Genomic DNA, 21,134 nt, shown 5'->3' on the forward strand with positions numbered 1-21,134 from the left:
TTACTCATTCTACAACCTTGATTCACCTTGAGATGGATAATGAATAAAACAAGAGTATCCTTGCTAACTATATGACTTTGATTATCTACAATGACTACAAACAAAATATACTCTTACTACATAGAGACCTAAGCAACTTAATAAAACAAGTCAGTTGCCCCTACAATATAAGACAAATGTAATGATATACAGCATTCTGTCCAGATCATCAGATATTTAAAAGCTTCAGAATATTTGTATTAATGAGTCATATCACCTCACAAATAGTAGTTCTTTAACCAGATATAAACCAAAAAGTCTTTAGAACAAATAAATATTTGAATAATTCCTAGGTCTTACAGTACTTAATTTTTAAGCAATCACCTAACAAAATCACCAGAAAACAAAGGAAATAATCTTGATAAAAAATAAAACCTTAGCTTCCACATATCATACATGATATGTGATCCTACAATAGAAATAATCAGAAAAATGAGAGCTTGCACTCCATTTATGTATGATTTATCAAAATATATAAATGAATTCTACTGTCATGTACAACTAATTGGAGCAAAAAAATAAAAACATGTAAATAAAATAAAATCTTTATTCTTAAGTCATCTTCTTTGTAAATTTTGCTAAGAGCCAATGAATCAAGCTGAACTATTAGAACTAGACTATAAAATGCAATAAAAAATTTGCTTTAAGTTCCTCTAGAATGTATGCATTAATCAAAACATCAAAGCAATATCTTATGCTTTCAAGTAATTAACATTTAAAATATTATATATCCTGGGTTAGCTTCCACATTTTCAGAGAAATCATTCAACCTTGGGCTTTTTGGTACTGGCTAATTTCACTTCACATGTTACTCTCCAGATCCATCCACTTACTGGCAAATGTTATAAAGCCATTCTTCATAGAAATTCAGTTGATAAGACAATGGAGCATAAAACGAAGAATGGGGGATAGGACAAGGAAAGAGAATGGAATGAATCTGACATAATTTTCCTAAGAACATACATGAAAACATCATGGTCAATGCCACCATCCTGCACTTCTATGAGAATGGGGTCCTAACTAGTATAAGTTATATTGCATGCTTGTATAATTAAATCAAAATGGATTATACTGTCATGTACAAGTAAAATAATGAATAAAAAGTAAAAAATTACAAATCCTGAAACAATAGCAAACCAAACAATATGATGACATATTAGAAAATAGATCTACATTTTGTTTAAAAGACAGTCCATTTATTTTGTTGAAAAGATTCTACATTTAATTGAAGCAAACTAGACTATGAACATCAAACGTAGTGCAAGATTATTTAACAGGTTTGAGAGACATTTTAGGATGGCAGGGAAATACCTTGCCCATAATAGCACCACAAAACTCATTTTTTTAATTTAGTTTCATCTTTTATTTTTTTAATTATTTTTTTATTTCTACAGACTGTATTTTGTATTCTACACAAATGGGGTACAACTTTTCATTCTATGGTTGTGCATGATATAGATTCATACCGGTGCTTTTGGTAGTATGGCCATTTTGACAATATTAATTCTGTCTATCCAAGAACATGGGACATCTTTCCATCATCTAAGGTTTTTGTTAATTTCTTTCTTTAGTGTTCTGTAGTTTTCATTGTAGAGGTCTTTCACCTCTTTTGTTAGATTAATTTCCAAGTATTTTATTTTTTTGAGGCTATTGTGAATGGAATGATTTTCCTAATTTCTCTTTCAAAGGATTCATCACTTATGAAGAGAAATGTATTAGATTTATGTGTATTGATTTTATATCCTCTACTTTGCTGAATTCATTTATTACTTCTAGAAGTTTTCTTGTGGAGTTTCTTGGATCCTCTAAACACAGAATCATGTCGTCAGCAAATAGTGACAGCTTGAGTTCTTCTTTTCCTATTTGTATCCCTTTAATTTGGTCTTTCTATTGCTCTGGCTGGTGTTTCAAAGATGATGTTGAATAGAAGTGGTGAAAGAGGGCATCCCTATCTTGTTCCCGTTTATAGAGGGAATGTGGGGGTGGGGTTGGGGGTGGTCTCTGGTGTCAGTCTCACAAACTCATTTTAACTGTAATTGTTAAACTGCCCGTAGACATAGAAAGCATTAAACATTGTATCTTAAATATGTAGAGATGAATACTATCCCAGTTGATTAATGGACCACAAAAATGTATTCAAATTAATTTCTTTGTCATGCATTTACAAAAGTCATGTTGAGAAGTTGACTGGGGCTAACAACTGTTTTAAGTTATGTGCTTGTTTATCCATAAGCTAATTTGGTACCATGTAATTGAAAAACATGTGAGCAATAAACATAATAGGCAGTCAGAAAAAATAGCTTAGATTGACTAGTCAGCAGTTTTAAATACAAAAATAATATAAGATACAGCTTTTAACAATCTGTAAATCTTAAATTTGCATTCTCAGTTGAGGCCAGGTAGAATATTTATCTCTCAAGGATTCAGGCCAGCAACCTTTGAATTAAAAGTTTGCTTCAGAGAGAGAGAGAAAGAATCCTCAGAAAAAATCAAAAGCTTTTAGTGAGACAAAGTAAAACTATATCATTTAAGCACACAGACTTAAAATGATTTCACGAGAGAATAATTATGTGCTCAAAATAAAGTTATCATAGGTGAGTTTTTCCATTTTTTAAAAAATTGTTTCTTTTAAAAGCAAGAATTAGACATAAGAAATGTTTGGGATCAATAAAATGTGCTATTTGGAGATATTCCTGTCCACCATTTCACCAATGATCTGGACATTCCTTCTTATGTGACTCAGAAGGCCCCAAACACCAACAGGTAGAGGATATAGCTCAAGATGTGAGTGTGACCAGTCCCTTATATTCACCTTCTGAACAAACTTCCCCAAGTTTCTTACAACCCAGGAATGAGAGTTCTGAACTTCTGAAATGGAGTTCCCTGTCTTACTAGGTAAATTTTTTGAAACCAACAGACATTTAATCTATTAAGTCAATTGTCAAGATAACAATAAAAAAAAAAGCAGTTGTATTAAACTGGAGTGCATTTTCAGTATTCAACCCTAAGACTACCAATACCCCAGCATCTGTTTACTGATCCCAAAGACAGAACGTGGAGGACTCAATGGAGGTGATGAAGGCATTTTGTTACCCATGTGCTCCTTGGCAGTGGCAGACCAGGACAAAATGGAAGACCATGCTGTGCCTACAAGCAGGAGGAATATATAAGATAGGTTGTGCTCCCAGTGCAGAGATGGATTTCTTCAGATGTTTTGTGAATACATTCTTTTTCTTTGCAACCAAGATCATTCTGTTTCGATCCCTACCTAAGAGACAGGGGAAGTGGTCAGTTCCCCTCTCCCTTCCCTTTATTATTGCATGGTTCAGAGTTCAAATGATCTCACTCCCTGGAATAACAAGCTGTTCTAGAAACTTACTAGTGTTTGCCCCAACACATCACTCCTTCAGTGCTTCAGAAGCCCCTTAGTGTCCCTGGCAATCTTACACCACCCCACGTCTTCTACCAGGCCTTTGGTACAGAACTCTGGAGACACATTATATCCATATTTTACAGAGCAGTACAAAGAAGAAGAACCTGTCAGCAAGCATGGTAAAATAATTAAGAAAGCAAGTCCATTCCACCTCATTGTCAGGTTGAGCTACACTGGGAAGTCCTATTCTGTAGTTACAGGGAACTTTGAGCAGATCCAATAGTTTTGTGGGATGATGTATAATTCCTGTTACCCAGTCCAGCAGGAGGTTATTTGTTCCTAACCTATGGTGGGTTTGAAAAATGTTTATTAGGCCTGAATAATGGGAAATCGGCTCTATGAGGCAGTATACAGACCACTGGATACCACTGTATAATCTTCTGTTGGTAAAGTTAACCTGCATGGTTGGCTTGCCTGAGCAATGTAGAAGACCAATCTATGTGCTTGTACTTCAGATGTATAGAAGAAAAAGACAACTCTGGAATATATAAATGCCATAAACTGATACATGGTGTTCCTTGTGTGATGACACCTGGGAGTAATACCATCAGTACCTGTGAGGGCCATGTTCCCCTCTTAGTAAGCTTATTTGTAAATTTGAAAGTTTCTCTCCCCTTACAGGATCAGTAGGGCAAACAGCCAGACCAGGACTTACTTGTACATTGCATGGCCAACTTATTCTTCTGGTTTTTGCTGTGCTATTGAGGTGCAGACAACAGAAAGTTGTTACTTGTGCCCAATGCCAGTTTAAGAAAATGTTCAGTGGATGTGTCCTTTATCTATAAAGGCATCACTGGTGGTCATAAGCAAATTAACATAAAAATAGTCACAGGCTGGCAATGCAGGGATTTCTCATTTAACGTATTCAAAACCTCAGGCAGACAAGCTGTCCATTCTTGCATAGTTATTTGCAGTCTTTAAGGCTTCTTTGAGCAGGACATTCTTCCAATTAAGCTTCTGTTACATTTTACAACAGGTGGAAAATCAATAATGTGTCCTGGACTTGAGCCCACCGATGTGTGCCATGCTCTGTGAAATGAGTTCTTGAGCTGTTTCAATTACCTGTGCTGTGCCACACATGGTGCACGCACAGACAAGCCTCTCAGCAGATGACCTTCAGTCAGCCCTTTTAATGGGAAAGACTTGCATGAACTCCATGACTGTCCACAGAAATCACGGCATGTTTCTCCCCATCTAACAATGGCAGAGGGCTGATGTAGTTTATCTGCCGTTTCTGAAGAGTGACATCAACTCATTTGATAGTCCCCTCGGTGAAATTCAATCATCGTGGGTGGTGCTGAAAGCAGGAAAGACAATTTTGGCATTCGACAAGAACATCTGCCTTCTTTATGGCAGTCCCAGTGTGTTGGGAGGTGAAAGTGCCAGAACTGTATCCATTATGCCCTGCATATGATCTTCCTCTTACCCAACCAGAAAGCACACAATCATTTCATCCATAAACCAGGGACCTGCATTTTATTGGGTTTCATGGCCCACCCTCTCCTTTGCAAAAGAGTCAAAAGCATGGGAGCAGCTTCAGTGCATACAAAAACAAAATTTAGACTATCCTTATGTAAACTTTTATCAGTGAAAGTCAGGACCAGGTTCATTACCTTATCATGACAAACAGTGTGGTTATGGGGATATTTCTGTGGTAACAACATAAATGTCCATTGTCGGTCTTTCATGTAAAACAAAAATGGGTGTTGACTGTCAGGAGCTATATTTTGGCTAAAGAAGCTTTTAGAAATATCTAGTATGCAATGGTTGATTTCCAAAGGAGTGCTGAGCAGCTACTAAAGTGGAGAGAGCATCTTATTTAAATCCCATAATCTACTGTCATGTATCATGGTGCATTTGTATTTCCTACGGGACATATGGGGAAGTTAAAAGCACTGTCACTTGGGCAAATTATGTTTACACTATCCAACTCGTGAATGGTCTCTATTATCTCTTTTTTTTTTCCCCCACCCTCTTGGTACTGGGGATTAACTCAGAGGCACTTGGCCACAGAACCACATCCCCAGCTCTATTTTATATTTTATTTAGAGACAGGGTCTCCCTGAGTGACTTAGCCCCTCAATTTTGCTGAGGCTGGTGTAAACTCAAGATCCTCCTGCCTCAGCCTCCCCAGCCCTTGGGATTACAGGTATGACTTTATTATCTCTTGATGGTCAATGGTAAGTCATTATCTAGTGGCAACTAACAAGCAATGGGAGGGTGTTTTGCATCCTTTCATAACGGCTTTCCAGCTGACACATGCTTAATCTCCCAGCAACGCAAACAGAACTCGCTTATGGTAGTTTGTAGGTGTTTATCACCACTTATAATGTATTCACTAATGGGAAATATAAACACCAGGAAGAGGGTGGGCAACAGACTTATAGGCTACAATATCAGTACTGTGGCTCAAGCTCTCATTGTATTCATTACTAGCAGTTAATCTACCTGAAAACTTTTCAGTATTACCACATAACCAAGTACATTCAGTTCCCATGTCCACAAATGCATATGCTCTCCAAATTTTTTTTGAAGACTAATGTATTAAAAGTTTTATATATGGCCCCTAGTATAAAAAATGGCTCAGATGCCTGGTTATTGACATTCCCCTCACATTCTCCCTCAAACAAGTGCACAGATTCTCCTTATAGGAGCCATGAGCTCTGCTTTTATTAAACCTTCTAAATTTGGCAACATATTCTCAGTGGTCAGAAGATGTCAACTTATTAATGACCCGACACTCATCAGCAGCTCTACAGAAAAGGTGCCAATGTCATCAGGATAGAGATTTAATCAAGCCAGTTTTTGTACCCTTCTATACCATTCATCATCATCCCATCTCTCCACTGTCCATGTTAGTATACTTGCTCATTTTCTACCTGAAGATGATGGACCCCATCTCCACCAGCTCTACTGGGGTATATGACCTCAGAATATTATGTAAATATCTCTGTAGCAGGAACTGATTTGAATCATCCCTCTTAAGCAACACCTCCTGGATCTTTAACTTTTGAACCATTACTGATCTAGCCATATTTGGGTTCCCCCAGAAGTGGTTCCTCCTTGTTCCCATATAGACATGGCCCCTCCTGCTCTACACGCCTCTGAAGAAGGATCCTAGAACTATTTGGCTTGTACTATTTTCCCTGTCTTTCACCCTAGAGCTGTAAGGCTGATGGAAAAGACTATAGTTTTTATATTTTAACATCAAATCTTGAGTGATATCTGGGTGTCTGTTTTACTCCTGGCAATTGTTTTACTCCTGGCCATCCCCTTGCAATTTGATACCAATGGGGTACTGTAATAACACAAATTTCCTGCCCAAGTGCTGGGTGTTTCTCTGACCAAATGGGGTTCCCTTACAGGTATTAAAAAAGGAAACCATTTCCATCCCCAGGTCATAACCTCTTGGTGTGAGCAACAGGGGAATTACTGATGCCATACTCTCTTCAGCCAGCAGGCAGAGGAGAGTCTGCCAAGGCAGGGGCAGGTTGGAAGGTGGACCAGAGACTCAGTCCTTGGGATCCCACCTGCCCCATTCATCAAACATTTCTCCCCATTCCATTCAGATTCCAAAACTAATTCCTTCATGCTGAGACCAACATCTCCAAATCCTGATTTGCAGCAGGGATAACCTCAAACTGTCTGAGCTTAGGGTCAGTGCTGAAGCAGAGTGAAGAGACAGTGCCAGCCAGACCTAGAAGAACAATTTTACAGGAAGAAAACCTTATTTGGGGGCTCACAGTTTTAGACCTCTACATCTGTAGATAGCCTACTCCATTCCTTGGGACTTGGAGTGAGAAACAACATCAGGATGGAAGTGTATGGAAAAGAAAAGCTGTTTGGAACCCAGCAACAGGAATATGAGAGAGAGAGAGAGAGAGAGAGAGAGAGAGAGAGAGAGAGAGAGAGAGACTTCATTCTCCAGGGACAAAATATATATCCCAAAGGCATGTCCCCAATGTCCCACCTTATCTAACCACACCCTACTTGCCTTCAGTTTCCACTCAGTTAATCCCTATCAGAGGATTAATTCACTAATTGGGTTAAGACTGTCATAACCCAATCATCTCACCTCTAAACTTATGGCATTGTCTCACACATGAGCTTTTGGAAAACTTATATCCAAACCACAGCAGAGGGGTTCCATAAAATCAAGGCCAACAGATTGGAAATCTTTTAAAACAGACAGACCATATGGGGACAAATCCCACAGTTTCTCTACTCCCACCCAACTGTGATTCCTACACCTGAGATTCACAGATGTTCCCACAAAGAGGTATCAAATGTTCCCATGAAGGAGAACCAGATGGGTGGACTCAAGCATCTTGGCATACACATCACAGGAGTTAACAGATTGCCGAGGCACAGCAAATATATCCCACTGAACATCTTTTTATCTCAAATAAACTGTATGGCACAGTATACAATACAGTTCAGGGAGAGAAAGTAGGAGTTCCATGAAGTCAAAGGAGACTGGGTAAGCTGATAGGATAGTTCCTCAGGTGCTCCCTTTTCCTTATGGGAACAACTGCTCTAGTCTGACCAGAGGCAAATTTATCTGTCTCCCAATTCTCCAGTGGTCTGTTCTCAACCAGCTCACACTTGGAGTGCCAGACTTGCCCAAGAAGCAGAGGCTATTCTCAGGTCTCACCTGGGGTGCCAAATCTGATACCAAACCTCAGTCCTTGTCCTTGATGCCAATCCAATAACAAAGACTAAGTTTTAGACAAAGGAAAGGTTTTATCCCTTTGTTATCAAAGGATAAATGCAAGAGACTCACATCACACGGGCAACAAACCATTCTACCTGCCAGGGGGAACAGAGGGCTTTAAAAGGAAGCTATACAAGAACTGTTTTACAACTATTATTATCAGTGGATCTAAGAAGTTATATCCTTAAAAGATTTGTTGTGCCAGTTTTGAGTCCAGAGTTTCTTTATTCTTATGAACAATAAGTGGAAGCACAGATAACTTGGTTTAGGTCAGGAAGAAAGTTAGTCCTACTTCCCTCATAGTTTGTGGGAGAAAAAAGAAAATAACAAAGAAAACATGTCAGTTTTAAAATAAACCACCAGTGGTCAAGGAGCAAGATTTATATTTGAAGCATAAATTGGACCCTAGTGACTTAAATGCAACCCTACTACCTATTGACTAACAGTTCTAAAGGTTTGAATGTTCAAGATCAGGGCAAAGATGTCTGAACACAGCCTTCCTGCTGTGTTAACACAAAGAGAAAGCAGAGTGCAGAAAGGCCAAAGGGAAAAGAAATCATCATTTTATAATGAAGTGTTTCCCATCCATAAGCCCTAATCATCTCTCAAGGGTACCACCTATTTATACACCTATTTATACTGCTAAATGGAAAATTTCAAAAAAGTGTACTGGAGGGTACAAACGTTCAAACCACAGCAGATGAGAAGATGTTAAATCCAGCAAAGGCAAGTGAAAGAAAAATCTAAAAGACCGTGTGTAGCAAGCAAAAAGAAATAAGAATAAAGGGAGTTTTAACATCAAGAGCACAAATAACAATAGTTGCTGGTGAGGATGTGAGGAAAAATAGTGTACATTTATTTATACATTATTTTTGAGACTGCAAATTTGTACAGCCACTTAAGAAAGCAGTATGGAGATTCTTCCAAAGACTAGGAATGAAACAAGTTTATGACTCTACTATATCACACCTTTCTACTTACGCAAATTAACTAAAATCAGCAGACTAGAGTGATACATGCATGCTAATGCTTATAGAAGTGAAATTCATAATAATCAAGTTATTGAATTGGCCTACATGTGTGTAAGAAAGGAACTGGATATAAAAAGTGCAGTATATACACAATCGATGTTTATTTAGTCATAAAAATGAAATTATGTCATTTGATGATAAATAGATGGAACTGGAGAACATCAAGTTAAGTGAAATAAATCAGCCCCATAAAGAAAAAGATTAAATGTTATCTGTCATTAGAGGAAGAGGAAGCTAGATAGAAAAAAATGATCTCATGAAATAGAAGGGAGAACAATAGAATAGATGAAGGGGACCAGGAGGAAGGGAGGAGGGATTGGCATGGGAAAGTACTAGAGAATAAAATATATCAAAAGGAAATAAGAATAAAGGGAGTGAGCCTTTATCCTAATTAAACTAATAATAACAATCATAATAATAATAGAAGGGAAATCAGTAGGGTAGAGCAAGAGGATCAGTGGAGGCATGGTGGGAAAGGAAGGTCTCACAGAATAAGATTGATCAAATTATGCTATGTGCTTGTTTGAATAGGCATAGTGAATTATTATGTATATGATAATGTCCCAATTAAAATTAATAAAACAAAAAGTCAAATAAAAGGGAGAGAATTGAGGGTAAATTGAAGAGACATGATGTCATAAGTTTAGATTCATAGAGACCACTATATAGGATACCCATTGAGCAATTATGCCAATGACATTAAATGAGATAGAAGTACAGAAGGAAAAAAATTCCTGAATAATGTGTAAAATTGAAACAAATTAAACTACATCTCATCTGCATTTAAGGATATGCACTAAAGACAGAGAGGCTGCAAAACACTAATGAAATCCTGGACTGAGAAGAACATAGGGATCCATATATATAGACTTGAATGGCATCCACCTATCAACAATTCTTCATGTAACAGAAAGATAATATTAACTACATGAAGATGAAGCATAAGAAATGATATAGAAGTATAAATCAGGTTAGATGTTCATTTTAAAGGACAAGAAAGTAAATACGCATTCAATAACCTAAGAACTGACACACTGATAGGAATGAAACAATCAAAAGAAAAAAAAATAGAAGAAAGATAACCAAATGGTGGTATTTTACTAGTTTTAAAAATAAGCATCAAGTGTTAAAACTCACATTCTCAAACTCCATGCTCAGTCTCATACTTTCCATCCAATTGAGTTTGTGTAGTAAATGCCCAAATCATGCTATGAAGTTGCAATTCACCATCACAAATAAAAAGCAGTTGACAACACCCACAATGATGTTTAGCACATACACAGAGAGGGTTTTTAAATTTTTTTTTGTATTTGTTCTAATTAGTTGTACATGACAGTAGAATACATTTATATATTTTGATAGATCATAAATAGAGGTTTTTGATGAAAATATATTTTAGATAAATAAACCAGAGGATGAGAAGCCAATGGAGACTAGCTTTACTAATACATTCATGTTTTTCATCAAGTAACAAGTAGTTGACACTTTCTAAGCTCAGAACAGTCAAGACTAACTGTCTGTTTTTCACACAGTCATGGCCACAACTGAGCAGATCCCTGATGAGCCTCTGCTCAGAGGAAAAAGGAGGCAAGAATTTCAAGAGATGCTGAGGGAAGCAGGACTGGATGTTGAGTACTGGTTGCCCAAGTTGCAGCAAGATCTGGGTGTGACCTGTGTGCAGGCATTAGGATATTTAAAAGAAAAAGACCTCCAGAAGCTGAAATCCCAGGTACAACATCCATGGGAGAAAAGGGCCCTGAAGAAGCTGCTTGACCTGTCCCACTCAAATAGTCTTCCAGAGAAACAGGAATCACCACAGGAGGGAAAGCAGAGGCAGGCAGAACAATTGCTACAGGAGCTGAGGAATTTGCTGTCAGAAGGGAGGCAGAGACAGGAAGAGGCAGTGAAGAGAAAAGAAGCAGAGCTGAGGCAAGCCTTGGAGATCCCTGAAGAGTACTGGCCAAGGCCTGAAAAGCCCTTAAGGGAAGTCATGGAAATCATGCAGACACTACTCAGTCCCATGGAGCAGACACTGTCCCACAGGCAAAAACTCCCAGATAGAGATCTGGTAAGATGGGCATCTGGAGGGCTGGCTCTGCAGGGAATTTACAAAACATGCCACCAAATGGACCTGATGCAGAGAAGAGAAGAGCTACTCAGTGTCCCCAAGGAGTTCTCACTCCTTGGCCCTCAGCAGAGCACACGGATGGAAACTGAAGAATTTACATCTTCTGAAGCAGAATTCATGTTCACCCAGTCTATAGAGAAGTTAGGCTTCAGTTTAACTACTTCAGCCAAGGGTGGAGGTTGGGGATTTAATTTTGAAACTGAACTGCATAAGAGCAAACATTCAGAATCCAAGGAAAACCACCAGGCAAATTCTGAGTGCTCTTATTTCTGCTCAATGAAGTTCAGTTATGTCCCCATGGCATCCTGCCACTTTCCCATTGATCAGCTCCAGTTGTCCAATGCTGCTCTTCAGGAATTGAAATGCCTTGAAGACCTCCTGGATCAGAATACAGACTCACCAGAATCCCAGGTGCTCAGACACAGGACTGAAAAATTCTTCCACAGGTTTGGCTCTCATGCTAACCAAGGCCCTCTGCACCTGGGAGGAATCTACTGGTGGAAAGCTGTCTTAAAGGGTTTCAAAAGTGACCAGCTCATTGATATAAAGCAGCAGGCTGTAGAGACTCTTGATATTTACATAAGGGGCAGCTACAGTGGCTATGGTGTGAATGTTGCTGCAGGTGTGAATGTGGCAGACTCACATTCAAAAGCAGCTTCTGAGAACAAAACTTTCCAAAACCTCCAAACCAAATTCCAATTATCTGTGGCCAAGACAGGTGGCCCACCAGAAGCAAATGATCCTGCCCAGTGGAACAATGGCCTTGTTGCCAACAATCAAACTTGGTGTGTCATTGATAGGGGACTCCAACTGGTACCCACTTGGGACATCATACTCTCCAAACACAGAAGTGATTTTAAGGATCACGTTAAAGTGGCTAACTGCCTGAAAGATAACTACATTTCTCTGACTGGTCTCTCTGAACAGATCCAGGAGGGAGAGCAGTTACTCAGTGTTAGGCAAGAGGTTAGAGTTTTCCTAGATGGCGTGAAGTCCTGGGAATTGTCTGATCCTGAAGAGCAGCTTCAAAAATTGAGAGATTTCATGCGCTCACTGAGTCAAAAAACAAAAAGTGATGACATGTGGATTAACATGTGCCTCACTGATCAGGATCTGCAGACTTTTCTAGTCAATACTGTCAACTTTTGCAAAAAGGCTTTCACTTATAAAACCGATTTTATCAAAACTACATTGTGCAGCCTTCTAGATCCTCACATATACAAGGTTGAAAACTTTCCTCAGGTTCACTCCATTATGCACTGGATCAAACAGTCAGAGTTAGAGCAAGAGCAAGTCAACATCTCCCAATTTTCTGAATTCATTAAAAACTTAAAGAAAACACAGAGTGAATTCTTGGAAGTGAAGGTCAAATCTGAGTCCACAGAAACAATAGAAGAAGCTCAAAGAAAGGCAACATATGAGGTGAGCTTGGCTCTCAACAGCTTTGTAAATCACCTGCAAGCAACAGTGCAGCCAGACACACAGATCTTGCTACTTTCCATTGCAGCTGGTGCAGGATATCAGGTGGGAAGCAATATTTTTAGACCTCTCCTGGGGCATAATGAGTTAGACTTTCTACCTGATGAAATACAAACTGCCTATAATAAATACCAGGAGCTCAAAAGTATTTCCAGGTATAGGGCCCATGCATTCCTGGTACTCACAGGTCTGACAGCCACGGTTGGATTAAAAGCCCTTTCTCCAGAAGAGAAGACGCAACGCATGAAATTCATGACAAAACACATGAGACATTTATTTTCTAAAGAAGTTGTACATGTCCTCACAAAACTTGGGGCAGATCACGATTGGGAAAACCTAGAAAAAGACTTGAGATTACTCATTGATGGAGATTATGAAGCCACCATCTCTTCTTTCCAAATGGATGAGGTCAAAAGACAGATACAAAGTCTTATCCATGAAAGGAAACAGTCCCATGAACCAGATATTAATGAAAATAACACAAGTGAAGTAATAGAAAATGGAGTCTTTCTAGACTTACTCCAGCGACTTGGCCTAGAACACTACTACCCAAAAAGGATGAGTAGAGCTAATTTCCATCTGATCTACAAGAGTTCTGTGTGCAACACCAAGCCCAAATCAGAACAGGAACTTCCTTTCTATTTCCTTCAGAAGTTACTGATGCTGGATTATGGACTGAGATACCTGGTTTTCAAAGACGAAGGAAAATTGGAATATCAGGTTTCTCCAAGAGCCTCTGATCAGGAAAGTGAGGTTTTTGATCCATATGAAGACTTTGTTGAAGGCAGTGATAGTCTCACTGGGCCTTTGACCACTGAGTCCAGGCCCAATATTCACCCCATGGATATCCAGATGGCCATTTTTCACACTGCAGATGATTTTGCCAGACAATATATTTGCACCAAACTATCCATCTGTCAATTTGCCCTGCCCCTCCTGGTGCCAAATCCCTGCACTTCTCAAATCGAATTCTCCCTCTGGTCTCTCAGACAAATTAGGAGGAGTTGGCAGCAAGGAAGCAAATCACTACAAGGGAAGAACAGTCACAAGAGTCAGCAGATGTGTTGTGTCTCCACCCCCATTGTGTCCTTCATTAGAGTTGGTAATGGACTGTCAGCTTCCAAATCTCAGATCATGAACTATCTTCTCAGTGAACGCAAACATGATGTGTTCTTCCACCGACACTGCAGAGAAAGCAGCAAGAACTGTCTCTTGATGGGGGGTGTGGTGGAAATCTGCTGGTTCTGCCCTGGGGGGGAAGAGGAGGACAGGTTTGACAGCTGTGTGACCTTCACCAATCTTCATGGAGATGCAAAGGAGCATAAAAGGCAGCTCACCTTCCTGAAGGAGGTCTCTTCTCTCATTGTGGTCCTCATGTCAGCTGCTGATGACAATAAAGAAAACCAAAAAATAGTCCGTGACCTATGTCGGTCATCAAGATCATTGATCTGCTTGCTTGATGACAAAGAAAAATGCAAAGCTAGTAATTGTGATAGGAGAGTGAAAATTGGTCTAAGGAATAGAAATGAGGCAGAATTGACAGAGGAGCTCACAACTACCATCAGACATTTGCTAGAGCTCTCTGGCACTATTCTCAGTTTAGAGGACTGTTCTCAAGTTGCTCGCCAGCAGGGATTTCTCATTGATGAAGACCAGAGAGATTGCAAGGAAGTCAAAGAAAAGGCACAGACGATAATAGCTCTCCTAGGACAAAGGGAGTTGTCTCAGGTGAAGGAGACCTTCTTACCCCTTCAGGGAAAACTGTGGCATCTTTGGTGTAAGAAGGACAAAGAACTGTACCATCTGAGAGAAAAGGGGAATCGAAGTATTGAACAACACAAGAGTGAGATTGAGACAGATAAACAAAGAATACGGCAACAACAGTTGGAAAGAGCATTTCCTCTCAAAGATGTAATGCAATCTGTGCTTCAGATTCTCTACAAGTATTCAGAAACTCACACCACACTCTACTTTTTGCAGTGGCTGAGTGTGTTTTTAGATAGCCTGACTGCAGAGCATTTGGAAAACCTGCACAAAAAACTAATTCATTTGTGGTCAGATGTACAAACGGATAAGCAAAAATTCCAAAACAGCAACTCTTTGAAAAGTAAAATAGAAGCCATCTCTACCGAGATTAGTGACTGCTCCTTAGGAATTGAGCAATTTCTCAGAGAGGTTGGCCAGATCTATGAAGCTCTGGAAGAAACTTCCTCCAAAAGAGACACAATTTTTCTCTCCCTTCCCCAAATTGCTGCAGACCTGATGATATCTGGAGTTCCCATAGAGCTGATGGATGCAGATGCTTCCTATGTGCCCCTAAAATGGGTGGCAGCTGTTTTTGACAAGCTCTCTGAGAAACTTGGAGACAAGAGGCTCTTTGTTCTCTCTGTCCTTGGCCTGCAGAGCTCAGGGAAGTCCACCCTACTAAATGCTCTTTTCGGGTTGCAGTTCTCGGTCAGTGCAGGCAGTTGTACCAAGGGGGCCTACATGCAGCTCCTGAAGGTGGACGAGACATCCACAGAGGAACTTGGCTTTGACTTTGTGCTGGTTGTCGACACAGAAGGACTTCGGGCCCCAGAACTCAGCAACAAGTCCCAGAATTGGGACAATGAGTTAGCAACCTTTGTCATTGGACTTGCAAACATGACTCTGATCAATATATTTGGGGAGAATCCATCAGAAATGCAAGATATCCTACAGATAGCAGTCCAAGCCTTTCTGAGGATGAAACAAGTGAATATCTCCCCAAGGTGCATATTTGTGCATCAGAATGTGGGAGAAGTTACAGCTAAAGACCAAACCATGAAAGGACGAAGGCTGCTAAAGCAGAGGCTAGATCAAATGGCAGCACTGGCTGCCAAACAAGAAGAGTGCTTAGATGTAATCGGATTCAGTGATGTCATCAAGTTTGATGTCAATTCTCACGTGTACTACTTTGCTCACCTCTGGGATGGCAATCCCCCCATGGCCCCTCCCAATCCTCGCTATAGCCACAATGTCCAGGAACTGAAAAGTAGAATCCTTTTGACTGCCAAACAGGAATCCAGGGGAAGCATCATGAAGATATCAGATGTAAAATTCAGAGTTCAAGATTTGTGGCGAGCCCTGGTAAGTGAGAACTTTATTTTCAGTTTCAGGAACACCCGAGAGGTCATGGCCATGAGCAAACTGGAAACTATGTATAATCATTGGACTTGGAAGCTCAGGAGTCATATGCTAGAATTGCAGAACCAGCTGAAGAATCAGATTCAGAATAGAATAATTCTTACACTCCCAGCAAGCATAATTGAATATCCAGTTACAGAGAAATATGACACCATCAAGCAAGAATTTGAAAAATATTTTACTGAAGACCCAGAATCTGACATAATTGTCCAATGGAAAGCCTATTTTGAAAATAAGCTTCTAATCCTTAAAGAGTCACTTATTTCAGATACCAGAAGAAAAGCCAATGAGCTTATTAGTCTCAAAAATAGTCAAGAAAGACTGGAACAGAAAAAGAATGTATATGAAAATGAATTATTGGAAAGGAGCCGAATCCTGGCTTTAAATGTAAAAGGTAAGGAATTGAGTGATGAAGAGTTATGTGTGAAATTCAATCAACTTTGGGGAAAATGGGTTTATGAAGTGTCCTCAAATCTCCCTCAAGCCATAGAGCCTAACATTGATATAGATGCTGAAAACATCCTTTTGGATTATTTCAAAAAAGAGAAAAACATAGTGGAAAAACTAAAGAAAAATACTGGAGAGGATTTTCAAATAGATTTTGGAAAACATGTCAAGATGTGTACAGAATATTGGGTGTTCACAAAAAATTTAGAAGTCTGTGATAAAATGTCCATTAATGTAACTACTGAACACATTTTTTCAAGATTTAATGAATATATTAATAGTATTTTGAGTCAACAACGTGATTATGATCAAAATGACTTCCATAAAATCCTAAGAATAATAGAAGAGGAAGTGAAAGCTGCACACACTAAGGAAAGATATGTATTTACCAGCAAATATAATATAAAATTATCTTCATGTTTATTTCAAAGAGCATCAAAGCAGTTTAAGGAGATGCACAGGACATTCAAGGCAGCACATGATCCTGTAAACTATCTAGAATGCAAGAAAGACGATTTTTTCATGAGTTTCAAAATCTCCTGCCAAGGTGCAACCTCCATCACATCTTTTGTTGATTTTCTGTGGCACAAGCTCACGCCAGCTGTCTCTGCCACCATCTGGGGAGAACTGGCCCCTAAAATAGCTGGGGAGATACGAGTTACCTGCCCTGCATTCAATGGAAACAGGGTGAATCTGGAGAAACACATTCTCATCTCTCTAGCAGAAGAAGAAAACTTTGACAATTATTGGAAATATATTCACAATCCAAAATCATTTTTTAAGACTTACATTGAAAACCATACTAAAAGGTACTGTTCAGACAACAGAGATAAAAAAATAAAGACTTTATTCAAAACAAGTTTAGATGACATCAAGAATGCCATCCTCTCTGCCATTTATGAATCCACAGAGGTAGGGAAAGATGCAAGCAGCACTGCATCTGGGTGGCTGGATTTGTTCTGTGATCACCTGGGGAACAACGTTATCTTCCCACGAAGAGACTTGACAAGTATTGAACATCAAGAGATACAAGATATGGAATTTTTCAAAAAAACCATGAGTGCAGCTTTGGATCCTGAAATGAAGAAAGTAGAACAGAACTTTTCCAATAGATCCATAGATGAAATGGTTCCTGAAATTGAGAAAATCCTCTCTGAACATCTCTGTGGCTGCTGGAAACAGTGTCCTCTATGTAAAGCAATTTGTACAAACACAATCCCTAAACACGATGGAGATCACAGTGTTCCATTTCATCGTCCTCGGGCAGTACAAGGTGGGAAGGTGATTGGAACAGACAACTTTGTCATTGATTGTTGTTCTACTTTAGTAGCAAGTGATTCTTTGCTTGTTTTGAGAGATGATTGGGAAATTCCTTATAAGAACTATCGGAAGGCAGGAGGGGATTATGCCACATGGAGCATCACCCCAGACTCATCCATCCAGCCATATTGGAAATGGTTTGTCTCTCACTTCAGAACAAACCTAGAAGCAAAATATCAGATAAAATTTAAAGGAAAAGGTAAAATTCCTGATGAATGGACAAAAATCACAAAACAGGACATGCTTAATTACTTGAAAAAGCAATAATTCTCAATGACCACACAAGAACCTTAGCATCTCAACAAATATCACAGCGCACACCAGTCTTAAAGCACATCCTTGTTACAACTAGAATTTAAATATTTCACTTTGTGAATAAAATGTGTAAAAATAGATCAATTATCATTTCAAGAGTTTAAGAGTTCCTGTATAAGTACTTAATTTCCCTCTCCCTTAATTCCATCTGCATTGGAAAGAAATTGCTAAAATAAGAACGTATGAGGGAATGAAATAAAATCTATTTAAAATAACTTTGTCCTACATTGAAATATTGTTCTGTGTTATTTTTTAAAATAATAATACCTCAGAGAAAAACATCTTCAAACAAGAAATTTAAAGTCATTTTGTTATGCTACAAATTCCTGTACAGTAAATGCATGGCAGTTGAATCAACATGCAGGTCTTCACTGGAAACTTACAAATAGACTTTTCCTCCTTACATGAATTTTTTTCACTCTCTCAATTCATGAAGAAAATATACTTACCCTTCAATACAAAAGCATTAATGGAAATTTCATGATTCCCAAGTATAGTGTTATTTATGTATATTTTGTTCTAGTGAAGAACAAACCAGTGACTTGTCTGGGATAGAGTCTTCATCAAGTCAGGAAACATGATCAAGCAAACATAGGAAACAGAAATCAAATACCTGTTTTCTTCATTTAATCAACACTCTCTTCTTTCTGGTTCCTTGGGACATCTCTATTCTTGGTACAAAATTTGAGATATACACAAAATTTAGGTCTTCAAAGCCTGGTGTTATGTACCTGAGAATGATTCCTTCATGAAAAAAATTTATGATGACTATGTAAATTGGATTATAGCTGGATTAAAGGTATTAGTTACCATGCTGGTTTTCAGAAGTCTAGAAAAAGAAAAATATTATAAAGGATATAGGTGTTTTTGAACAGTATGGTTTTTCTCTTCTCTCTGGAAAAAATGTCATGGTGAAAATTGAGAAAATATCTTTATGAGATCAAACTGATGTAGGGATGGGGACAGAAGCCTTTTTCAGGAGGTGCCTGTCATTCAATTCATGGTAAGTTGTGAAAAGGCTCAAATTCGATTAACATTGTTAAATTTTTTTTATATTCAATAAATCCAAAGGACATTAACCAAGAAGTATCATATATTACTTTTTATTTTCAAGCCAAAATATTTTTATAATAAAAAGTTATTTAATAAACTCCTCAGGCATTTCAGCAGTATGATTACTATATGAGATCCAGAGACCAGCCTAGAAAGATGACAAAAACACTGGGAAGAGGTATATTGGGATAGAAAAAAGAGGACTATGTAGATGGTGCTTTCTGTAATAGAAGTAGGGGGAAAAAAATCAAATTGGAGCCAGAAATGGAAGAAATTAACAGTGTTACTGGTTTCAGTGTTACTGGGGAAGAGCCCTCAGGAACAGTGGAGCAGGGGAAAGGGGTCAGTGGGATGAGAACATCAAGGTGGAGAACACTGGGTCTGACTGAAGGTCACAGAATTAGAGCTGGAAAGAGGTACAAGGTCAGTGGGGGCAGGGTTCTCAGGGGCAGCAGAATGAGCCTCAGTCACTGAAGTGGGAAGCAGAGAAACAGGAATTGGGGATCACCACATCAGCAGATTTAGGGATGTTCCCATCAGTTAAAGTAGAGGTGCAAGTAGAGTGGGAAGGGAATCACAAGGCCAGTAGGGATGGGGCTAGGATGGCAATGGATCCTAGGAGAGCATTCCATTTCATGAACAAGGTATGAGTTATGCACTTTGGTGTGGACTCTAAAAGTTAGAACTCACAGAAGTAGAGAGTAGAATGGAGGTTACCAGAGACTGAGGGGTGGGTGGGGGAAAGGAGGAAGCTGGTCAAAAGGTAAAGTTTCAGTTAAACTAGAGGAGTAAGTTCAGGAGATCTATTGCACAGTGAGTTGACTATTAATTATGCTAGTTATTGACATTATTAGTATTGCTATCTTACAGAAATGTGTTGTGTCTACACTCTGTACTCACTTGTGAGAAGATGAAGAAGCAAGTCCAAACTATTTTAATGCAAGCAGTAGTTACAGAAATGTTTGTATTTCTGTAATCTCTGTTTTACTTTATTTTCTCTACTTATAATTTAAAAATTAAGTAGATTTATAGCAATAATATATAATGTATTTTACAATCCAAGATTGCCAAGAGTAAATTTTCAATTACCGCCCCAAAGAGAGATAAGTACATAAAGTTATTTTGCCTAATTTGCTTTCGATACAATGTAAACATGTATCAAATCATCACACTGTACCCTATAATTATGTACACTTATTATCTGTCTATAAAAATAAAAAATAAAATAAAAATGTGACCCTTAAAAGAAGATGGAAAATTGCTCTGAGAAATTTTGGAGTAGATCTCTTTTTCTTAGAGAAAGACAACATGAAACTAATGACATGTAGGCAATGGGATATGTCTAAAAATTGTTTCCCTAAGTTTTGGAGTGCTTTGGGACTATGGAGAAAGGCATATGAAATGTACAATTGTCATTTTCTCCTTCTCTCAGACTTGTTATTCTCTCTACTCCAGTAAATTCTAAACAAGCTATTTAAATTTTATTTCAGTGTTTTGTACATGAGTGTGAACAGCAGTAAAAGAAAGTGACATATGATATATTACATTACATTATCTCGTACTGTTGTGATGACTACTCATAGTGCTATCACTATAGTAGTGACGCCTGTGAGACTTCTGATTGCAATTTTATCCTCTGTGTCCTCAGGTAGCCTAACATGCAACGCTAGGCTCCTCATTATAAATGAATGACTATGTACAATGCATGGAGGACAATGCCACACATGTAGTAAGTGCATCGTTATTATAATGCCTATCTCATATTCCCTATTCCTTTGCTTTTGAATAAAATTGTACTACAACTACACTAATAGGTGAAGTAGATTCATCATGGACTCCTTGGGAAACCACATTTGAAAAAATAGTCCCCCCAAAATAGTCTTGTAATTATAACAAGAGCTCAAAATGCAGTTCAAAATATCAGTCATTTGGCACTTTATTAATAGTGATATGTATTACAAACACAAATTAACCAAATGTAACAAAGTCACTATCACATTTTTTTGTCAG

At 38.5% G+C, this 21,134-nt stretch overlaps 1 protein-coding gene across 3 annotated transcripts in view; it reads left to right on the forward strand.

Annotated features, from left to right (window-relative positions):
- Window positions 1-18,852, forward strand: part of LOC306640958 (interferon-induced very large GTPase 1-like) — a 53,913-nt gene extending 35,061 nt beyond the window's left edge. For 2 of the 3 annotated variants that reach the window (XM_079105700.1, XM_079105699.1), the window contains exon 2: window positions 10,750-18,852. In XM_079105700.1, the coding sequence (XP_078961826.1) occupies window positions 10,752-18,023 (7,272 nt within the window). In that variant the 5' untranslated portion in view covers window positions 10,750-10,751 and the 3' untranslated portion in view covers window positions 18,024-18,852. Of the gene's footprint in view, window positions 1-10,747 lie in introns of all 3 variants that reach the window. The other variant, XM_079105701.1, reaches the window with a different exon arrangement.
- Window positions 18,853-21,134: the final 2,282 nt, after the last annotated feature.

The sequence above is a fragment of the Sciurus vulgaris genome (assembly GCF_902686455.1).
Source record: "Sciurus vulgaris genome assembly, chromosome: 11".
NCBI classification, from domain to species: domain Eukaryota; kingdom Metazoa; phylum Chordata; class Mammalia; order Rodentia; family Sciuridae; genus Sciurus; species Sciurus vulgaris.